We start from the raw sequence: 9,866 nt of genomic DNA, 5'->3' as shown, positions 1-9,866 counted from the left end.
TTCTAATGAAAGAGTTCAAATATGTGTGACGTCAGACTTTACTTAGTTGGTTTTTTCGTCCGTTAGGTAGCGCCACTATGCAAGCGCGCTAGCGGAAGAGCAGAAAGAACTGCGCAGAAACGTATGCGCACAAAGACATTAATGCGTTGCCTGCGAGGGAGCTTTGCTCGGGACATTTGATGTGACGTCATCGCCTACGGGAGCGTATGCCGTGACGTCAAAGTTCACGGAGGACAAAAATTTCATACCTCGGCTGGGATTGAACCCACGCCCTCCTGTTTACCAGGCGAGTGCCTTGACCACTACACCACTGAGGTAGGTTAGTTTTATCCCCTTCTTTTTTCAAGAGGTTGGATAAAGGGAGCTGCAACTGCCAAGGTCTTGTCTTGAATCTAAGGAGAGACAGGATAGGAGAAAGAACCCTATAGATAGTTGTATTTTATTATGGACATAGAGGCAGCTAAAGGTATTCAAACTGTAAAGTCAGTACTCACCATCTTCGTCTTCTTCATCATCATCTTCATCACTGTCGTCGTCATCATCATCATCAAATGTTAAGTCTGATACATCCATGCTTTCGTCTCCCTCATCATCATCCGAGTCTGAATCATCTGTAAGAAAACAATCATCATCTTCTTGTAACAATATTTTCAGCTAAATCCCTTTAGAAAGAGTATGAGTTAAATTAGTGAATAGATATTGATATCTTTCAGAAATAGGATAATATTGGAGATGGAAGTATTATTATCGCCTAGGGCTTCAGAGAGGGTGTTTTGGATATTAAATTTGGTTCTGGATCTATGTAAGGCAGGGCAGTGGATTATTGTGTGTTTGATGGATAGGGAATCAGTATTACAGAAGGAACAGTAAGGGATGTTGACTCTATCCATTAAATATCAAAGCTGAGTCCTGTCAAATGATTGCTATGCTGGACTATATAGCCAAATTGCAATTAGTACTAAACAAAAGTGGATGCAGCACACGAGGGATCAAGAAGAGACTGCCCTAACATAATGCTAGTCAAATTGAAAAAACCTATGGGCAAAGTTAATTTGATACAACTTCGTTGTGATTGGCTAAAAACGTACTGCTCGGAAGCTATTTCCTTTGAGAGGCGGAGGAGATCTTTATTTGGTAAACCTTGATTCTAACAGGCTGAGAGCAAACTGCTCAAAAGCTTTGTTTGCTGATAGGCGGAGTTGATGGGCGGAGAGCCATTTGGTCCATCTTGATTCTAATTGGCTGAGATCAAATTGCTTAAAAGCTTTTTTCTGTGATGGGCGGAGCTTTGATTTAATTCAAATGTGATTTGCTGAAATCAAATTCTTTTCTTTGATGGGCGGAGCTTTGGTGGCTGAAGTCAAATTATTTTCTGTGATCTAATTGGTCCAGCTCAATTCTAATTGGCCAAGAGGAATATCTGACTCACAGCTCGTCTCTGATTGGTTGAGAGGGGAGACTGAAGTCAGAGTTCAGTTGACGTTCTTCAGCTCCACATCAAATACCAGGGTACTGTTTGGTGGGATGGCGGGGGGAGAGCCCTTGTTACCGTATCTGTGGAAGGAGGGAAAGAAGAAAAAAACATGGATTAGAGAAAAGCCTCGGTTAGCCCAGTGGTAACGCGCTTACATGCTAAGCAGAAGGTCAGGGGTTCGAATCGCACAGATATACTCCTATCACGTCACGAGACGTGAGGGCAGTGTGGCTATCATGAACGGAATTATTTACAATATTCTGGGAAAAACTTTGAGCTACATCTTTCTGACCTCCCATGAGCTCATGTGACGTGATAGTAGTGTGTTTTTCTACCTTAAGGGGAATAGTGGGGAGTCTGTACAGCCAATTACACATTATAAAACACATTAAAATATTATCTTACTTTTTTGATCAACAAAACAAAATAAATATATATTATTATTCCTCTACTTACGCCATATGTGCGGGGATCGTGATCCTTCGCTTGCCGCCCACTTTCATCCCGTTCAGACCCACATCCCAGCCCTTGATAACTTCACCCTTGCCGAGCCGGAACTTGAACCCAGGACCTTGCGTGGAGGAGTCGAACTGCTTGTTGTTCGACTTGAGCTTACCCACGTAGTAGACGGAAATCTGCAAGAGAGAAAGTGGGAATAAATTTATTACTAAAGGTGCCCTGTCTGTCTAGGGCTAGGGGACGTAAACAAAGAGTAGACTAGCGTCTGGCTGTGGGACTATAAACAGGGAGGAGAACAGCTAACCCTAACCAGCCTAGCTAGCTGACAGTTTCAAGATTATAACCCATCTCAACAGATTACAATGGTGTAAAAATATAAAATATTAAAGAGGAATAAGATGGAAAACTGACTTATGTGCTCTTGGACTGTAGAGCAACTGCAGACTTAATAGGATATTTTAATTGGAATTAAAGTGCTCTACAGCCCATTCAGACTATTTTCAAAGAATGAAATGATAACAAATACATGTAAAAAAAAAATCTGGTGTGAACATCACACAACTTTTTTTTTATCCTATTGAATGATGGTTACTTAGGTGTTCATTTATTAACTTTTACAATATCTCTAACTGTTTAGTCAGTATATCTGAAAACGGCCAAAACGCAAAAGTTTCGTGTTGCATCCTTGTCACATTTGACAGCAGCATGCCAAATTTCAAGTCTCTAGCTCTTACCGTTCTTGAGATATTTTGTTTACAGACAGAAGGACAGACAGAGACAGACACACACACGGACCAATGGCTGAAACTTTGTATTTAGGCTCTAGGGGCCTTAAAATGTGTTTTGGCACTAAAAACTGACCCAATTACATTACTTTCCTTCTTATAGGATAAGGAAAGTAAAAATATGTGATGAATCTTACCAGTAATAGATTTGGGATCCAATGCTGCCATAGAAATGTGGAATGGCTTGGTCACAGTGGTGTTGTATCGCTTCTTAGGTTCCAAGACAAATCCTGGAAACATAAATTAAATCTGAATAAGTATGGTGATTTTGAAGAACTAGGCCTTAGTAGTCAGATCAAAATAGCAGTAGGTATCTGTAATACACAAGAATCAGGCTCTGAGAGACATAGTAATTGTATTGTTGTGAACAGAATGGCATTACATGTGAGGCTTTAGCAGCTCATGAGAACATGAAGTCATGGACCCAATCAGAAATTTATGCTAACAAACAGTTTTATGGTCTCACGGGTATTTAGAGATGTATACGAGTAAGTATTTTACTTGTAAAGTACCGGTTCTCAAAAGTACCACTAAATACGGGTTCTAATTTGGATGTAATCAATTACTCAAAAAAAGTAATTGCTTTAATGCAAGTCGCGCGATGAGTACAAGTCTACAGTCTACAAGGTACAAACCAATTACAAAAGAACCGATTACTAAATAATATGATTACATTAGGAAGAGAGGGAAAGGGGAAGTCCTGCAGACAGCAGACTCATGGCGCTCAGCTTTTTTGGGGGGGGAGAGAGAGAGATCTCGATAAACGAGTAAAAGTAATTGGATTACAAGTATTTTGTACTCGGTTCTCGAAAAGTAATCAATTACTTTTACCGGGTCTCGAAAATACCAAGTACTACCCATCTCTAGGGGTATCATCTGTTTTTTAATGAGTAACAGGTAAGTAGGTATGAGGCTTGAGGCATGAACATTCAATATTTTGTGTGTGAGTTCTCATGGACTGTTCCAAACCCATAGACAGAACACATAGTTGAGGCTAAAGCTAACGTTTCTATCGGTGATTCAGAACAATTGTTGGCTTGTTATAGCCATGATAAGTGTAAGATGGGCAAGTTTAAGGTAACAACGTTTTTAGTTGACACCGCCAACCTGTTCAGAGAGAGAACTTACCCCAAAACATTTTAAATGAGTGTGTGAATGTAAGTACAAAATAAAAGCACCGAAGATCAACAGAATGTGGTAGAAAGGGAAATACGTCCGAAAATCACAATAATATCACAAATCGAGGAGAGAATGAATACTTCACACGAAAACTTGATTTTTCAACTTTAACTTTTTGCAATTTTGCTTTTTTTTTCGGAACTCGATTAGGTACTCGAATCTTGCGGATTTTTGTGGTCTTCACAAATTTTTGAGGTTAGGAGCCGGTTCAAATTTTAAAATCAGCTGATTTCTTTTGAAGAACGGCGGAAATGAAATTTGACGTCAGAGGATGATCTTTTAGAAAAAATTTCGATCATGAAAAATATGCACACAAAAAAAATTATGCACAGTTTTTGTAAACAAAAAATTCCAAATTTTCCAAAAGCTCTGGAATTTTTCTACTCTTCCCTCTTCTTGGAGAAACTCTTTTGAATTTGTTTTTTGGTGCTAGTAGAATAGTTTAAACTCTTCTGAGCCCTAATTTTCTCTCAAAAATCATGTCGAAAAGAGGTGCAGAAGGGGAGGACGCTTCCGGCAGCGGACAGCCGCCTTTGAAAAAGGTCCAATTCGAGCCAATAAGGATTGGCCCCATTTCAACCCTCGAAGAAATGGACATCAAAGTTCTCCAGTTTCAAAACAAGAAGCTCGCTCAACGCCTTGAGCAGAAGAATCGCGCCGAGGCAGAATTGAGGTCGAGAATTGAGCAGCTGGAGAAACGGCAGACCCAGGATGATGCAGTGCTCAATGTTGTCAACCGATATTGGAATCAACTGAACGAGGACATTCGAATCCTCCTGCAGAGATTTGATGCTGAAACCGCTGATGAGTCAGAGAGCAAAAGTAAGATTTATTATAGCACTCTCTGGGTGTGTTTTTTTTTTTTTTTTTTTCTTCAAGAGTTTTGACCGAGGGAACTGTAACTGCTAGGGTCTTCAGTACTGAAAATCAAAGAGAGAAGGAAGACAGGATAGGAGGAAAGCCAGCCGTTCTGAGAACGAAGATTATCCCATCAGGATAAAATCTGCCCTGGGTGGGAATCAAACCTGCAACCTAGTACTTACAAGGCAGATGTGCCACCAACCAAGCTAACTAGGCTGGCTCGGGTGGTTTTCATTGAACAAATTCAGAATAAACCAAATTTAGGAGGGGAGGGAAACATGAGACTGAGTTTTTATCACCGTATCATGTAATTTATGCCTGAACCCATAGTTCATCTCAGTTTTGCTATTCAAAGTGGACCAAGCTTGAGCTAATAGATTTTCAATGAGCTAATTCCTAATTAATGACCAATTATTTTATTATTTTTATTTATTTATATTATTTTTTAATAATTGATTATAAATAATTGATTATTATTATTATTTTAATGGAATAGAGTTGGTCAATAATAAATAAAATTATGGGAAGAACAAATCTGTACCATCCAATCCTACTGATATTTCTTTAAATGATAATATCACTATTTCTTTTTCTAACTTTCAGATGAAAATGAAGCCACCACCTCATTTCTCATGCAGTTATCAACCTGGGACAAAGAAGAATTAGACGAGAAATTGGCAAACAGAGTACAAGTATCCAAACGTGCTGTAGCCAAGATCATTCAAGCTTTTGATCGCCTTGTTCAGCGTAATGAGAAGATTACACTGATTCTCAAGGGAGAATTGGACAACTCTAATGGAGGTTTGTATTGTTTTAGGATCAATTTCTAACTCATTAATTATTTGTTAAAAAATTAATAATCAACTGTCAGATTCTGCAATAAAAAATTATCCTTCATTTAAAATAGGTAATTATTCAGAAGCCATGACAATGAAAAAGGAAGCTTTCTGTGTGTTCAGCCTAACCCCACAATAACACTGGTTACTGCTCATTTGTGACAGCTCCTTTTTGTAGCAATTCTTCATTGTTACGGCTTCTGGACGTAATTTTACATTACCTACTACACTGGTCCTCTATTATTTGTTCTACTTTTCTTCGTCAGAACCCATCCCAACACTGGATGAAGCTGTGCGTGATGCTAACATTCAGATTCAAGCGGAAAACAAAACCCTGACTGAACAGAACACAAAACTTCATGCCCAGTACCATTCTATATCACTCAAGGTAAGCTAAAATAATAAATTAAAATCTAGAATGTAGACTAGTCCTATGCTGGAGTTATAAACATGGTAGGTATATTTTATAGTGAAAAAAAAAAATAATAATAATAATAAAAAAATAGGTAATAATAAAAAATTATAATAAATAAAACAAAATGAAAATAAAAACCTACTAGATTTTAGGTCTAATGTTTCTTGGGATGTGGCACCTGTTGTTTATTTATCAACTAAATATCCATCACTATCACAATGTATGGCAATATGCCACTTCCCAAATGAGCTTAAAATCAATTCAATCTCAAACTTAATTTATGTCATCTGTTCTTAGATTTCTGAATTGCAAGATGCTGGGTAATAATAAAAAATTATAATAAATAAAATAAAATGAAAATAAAAACCTACTAGATTTTAGGTCTAATGTTTCTTGGGATATGGCACCTGTTGTTTATTCATCAACTAAATATCCATCACTATCACAATGTATGGCAATATGCCACTTCCGAAATTAGCTTAAAATCAATTCAATCTCAAACTTAATTTATGTCATCTGTTCTTAGATTTCTGAATTGCAAGATGCCATAAATGGAAAGGAAACCGAGGCGGCTGAGTTACGCAACCAGATTGACGACCTCCAGTACGAGCTGGCCAAGGTTCAGGCTCGCAACGATAAGCTGGAGAACCATTTGGCCGAGGCAATTGAGAAGGTGAAGCTGTGTCAACAGATGCACTCGGAGGAGAAGGAAAAGGATGCAACAAGTGCTGCGGCCAAACCGGTGACTGCATTGTCTAGTGTGTCTCAGAGCAAGGTAAGAATAATAATAAATAGTATAATGATAGAATGGACTGTAACTACTGAGGACTTATCCTGAAATTTAATAGAGGTCATTTAAAATAACAGGATAGGAAGAATTCTGCTGTCCCAGGAATGAATCTCTGTTTGGGACAATACCTATTTGCCCCAGGGTAATATCTGGGGCCAAATGGATTGGAACACGTCACATTATGCTTTCAAGCACACTACAGTTGTCACAGGTCTAGGTTTACCTTGCCCTTGTCATCAATTTAATTTAATTTGAAGGTAGGAATTTCCTTTTTTTTTTTCTAGTTAAGCAAGGTCTTTTTACTGAACTGTTACTTGTATGTATTTTTTAACCCATCAAATATACGAGACCTTGTTTAGACTGCTGGGGTAAAGGGACTTTTCAGTCCTATTCGGGCAGGATAAACAAGGTATATTCTATTCTATTCTATTCTAGGAATCAAACCTGTGATAGTGCTTTCAAGGCAGACACACTACCCTCCAAGTTAGACTTGCCTTAAAAAAAAAAATAATAATAATATTACTTTCATCTTTTACTTTTATTTACTATTATTTTATTTTTAATAGGTATTCTTTCGTGTTACTGCAGCCCACTGTACTTGTGGTTTGTGCTAGGTTGCAGCAAATTTAGCTGTCATTTTCCTTTATCAATGATTTTGATTTGACCCATCTGATTTTGGCTGTCCATAGCTCGAAGATCTACAGAAGGACCTGGAGGAGGCGAAGGAGTTGGCCAACAATCGTCTTCAGGAGCTGGACAAGCTTCATCTCCAACATAGAGAGGCACTCAAGGAGGTGGAGAAGCTGAAAATGGACGTAAGTTCAAACTTGGACCCAGGCGAAGGAGTTGGCTAACAATCGTCTTCAGGAGCTGGACAAGCTTCATCTCCAACATAGAGAGGCACTCAAGGAGGTGGAGAAGCTAAAAATGGACGTAAGTTCAAACTTGGACCTTAATACTAGAAAGAGGAGAAGAAATAACAGAATAGGAAAGAACTGTAGAAGAATAATTTTAAAGCTAAAAACGGCTACTTGGTCTGTGGCGTATACCTAATATCTCTTAAAGTAGAAACACTACCATAACGTCTGTCCTGGACAAAACTACCCACAGTATGGGAAAATTACATATTTCTGACCCCCCATGAGCTCAGGTGACTTGAGAGTAGTGTGTTTCTTTAGTACCTAGTGCTGTCGAATTGTTTTGACTTGGTGGGGCGGACCGCCACAGCGCCACAACCTCAGCAAAATAATCAAAGTTTTCTATTTAGAAGGCATCCTAGTTAGCTTGGAGCTTTGCGCGTCTGTCTTGTAAGCGCGATCTAGCGCGATTCCTGCCCAGGGCTGATTTTATCTTGAACAGCCAAAGTTCGTTCTCAGAACGGCTGGCTTTCTCCTATACTGTCTTCCTTCTCTCTTCGCTTTCGGGACGATAAGACCTTAGAGGTTGGAGTTCCCTCTTTCGAACCTCTTAAAAAATCCTGTTACCTCCACTACACCAAGGTTGATTATTTTATTAAAATAATAATAAAAAAAATAATAATAATAATAATAAAAAAACGGTTTTCATTTCAGGAGTACGAAATGCTGCGCATCGAATTTGAAACCAACCTGGCGGCCAACGAACAAACCGGTCCCATTAACCGAGAGATGCGACATCTGATCACCTCACTACAGAATCATAATCAACAGCTCAAGGGTGAAGTGATTCGCTACAAGCGAAAATATCGCGAGTCTACCGTCGACATTCAGAAGGTAATTGAGCGATAGAAGAAAAATCTGATTATTTCACCAATGATTTAATGAGAGACTTCACTAATGGGAGAAATTTTAATGACCCCAAAAAGAGGAGTTCTCAATAATCCAAAACGAAGTGTTTTAAATTCTTTCTTGAATCATTAAAAACTCCTGAAATTGAAATATTTTTAAAATATGTCTTTAGTATTGATCATTGATCAAGCTTAGAACTCAAAATAAAACAAAACAAAAAAGTATGCTTATGATTCAAGCTCATTAATGAAGTAGTAATATCAATTTCCCCATCCGTGGCACAAGCTCCGGCTTTTACAGATGGGTATACCATTTGTTAACTATTTATTTGATGAGAGAGTTGTTCTGAAAAACCAATAAATGGAAACGTGTAAAATAAATAACAATAAAATAAAAAAAATCTGGTGTGAACATCACACGACTTTCCTTATCCTATTGAATGATGCTTATTTGAGTGTTCTTTTACTCTAACTTTTACTATATCTCTAACCGTTTTGTCGCTATACCTAAATGGGAAGTATTGTGTCTCTTCTCTCCCATCTGATGAGAGGCATACTACGGGATGGGCATGCTACGACACAGACCACAAGCGTCCAATGTAGCAGTTGTTTCATCGCTACGAAATAAAAAAATAATAATAATAATAATAATAAAAAAAAACCATCTCAACCAAACGTTTTGTGTTGCATCCTCGTCACATTTGTGAACTACATACTGAGAGGCATACTACGGGATGGGCATGCTACGACACAGACCACAAGCGTCCAATGTAGCAGTTGTTTCATCGCTACGAAATAAAAAAAATAATAATAATAAAAAAAGGAGTAGACCAGCTTGGTTTGGCTGTGGGACCACGCGGTCAAAATATCGCCAAGCGCAGCAACCATCTCAACCAAACATTTTGTGTAGCATCTTTGTTACATTTGTGAACTACATACCAAATTTCAAGTCTCTAGCTTATACCGTTCCCAAGATATTGTTAAATTACACCGAAAACCGCCAAAAAGCGGTAAAATGCCGCCAACCGTTGCACCGGTCTTAACCAAAAGTTTCGTGTAGCATCCTTGTCACATTTGACAACTACATATCAAATTTCAAGTCTCTAGCTCTTACCGTTCTCGAGATATTTTGTTTACAGACACACAGACAGACAGACACACAGACACACACACGGACCAATGGCTGAAACTTTGGATTTAGGCTCTAGGGACCTCAAAACGTGTTTTGGCACTAAAAACTGAACATCGAAAATTTGACCCGATTACATTACTTTCCTTCCCATAGGATAAGGAAAGTAAAAA

At 38.3% G+C, this 9,866-nt stretch overlaps 2 protein-coding genes across 2 annotated transcripts in view; one reads left to right on the top strand and one right to left on the bottom strand.

The window, feature by feature from the left end:
• The window catches only part of LOC103515618 (peptidyl-prolyl cis-trans isomerase FKBP62), a 5,225-nt gene extending 2,267 nt beyond the window's left edge, over window positions 1-2,958 (bottom strand). The window contains exons 1-4 of the mRNA XM_026828244.1: window positions 2,856-2,958; window positions 2,552-2,562; window positions 1,931-2,109; window positions 1,482-1,554 (exon numbers count right to left, since the gene is read on the bottom strand). Coding sequence (XP_026684045.1) covers window positions 1,482-1,554; window positions 1,931-2,109; window positions 2,552-2,562; window positions 2,856-2,958 — 366 coding nt within the window. The remainder of the gene's footprint in view (window positions 1-1,481; window positions 1,555-1,930; window positions 2,110-2,551; window positions 2,563-2,855) is intronic.
• A 1,316-nt stretch (window positions 2,959-4,274) lies between these two features.
• Window positions 4,275-9,866, top strand: part of LOC103515617 (E3 ubiquitin-protein ligase Bre1-like) — a 38,558-nt gene continuing 32,966 nt past the window's right edge. The window contains exons 1-7 of the mRNA XM_026828243.1: window positions 4,275-4,719; window positions 5,362-5,559; window positions 5,861-5,982; window positions 6,536-6,784; window positions 7,489-7,614; window positions 7,667-7,732; window positions 8,371-8,550. Coding sequence (XP_026684044.1) covers window positions 4,377-4,719; window positions 5,362-5,559; window positions 5,861-5,982; window positions 6,536-6,784; window positions 7,489-7,614; window positions 7,667-7,732; window positions 8,371-8,550 — 1,284 coding nt within the window. The 5' untranslated portion in view covers window positions 4,275-4,376. The remainder of the gene's footprint in view (window positions 4,720-5,361; window positions 5,560-5,860; window positions 5,983-6,535; window positions 6,785-7,488; window positions 7,615-7,666; window positions 7,733-8,370; window positions 8,551-9,866) is intronic.

The sequence above is a fragment of the Diaphorina citri genome, unplaced genomic scaffold (genome assembly GCF_000475195.1).
Source record: "Diaphorina citri unplaced genomic scaffold, Diaci psyllid genome assembly version 1.1 scaffold1382, whole genome shotgun sequence".
NCBI classification, from domain to species: domain Eukaryota; kingdom Metazoa; phylum Arthropoda; class Insecta; order Hemiptera; family Psyllidae; genus Diaphorina; species Diaphorina citri.
The sequence above is the reverse complement of the archived record's forward strand: the minus strand, read 5'-3'. Positions and strand labels throughout refer to the sequence as shown.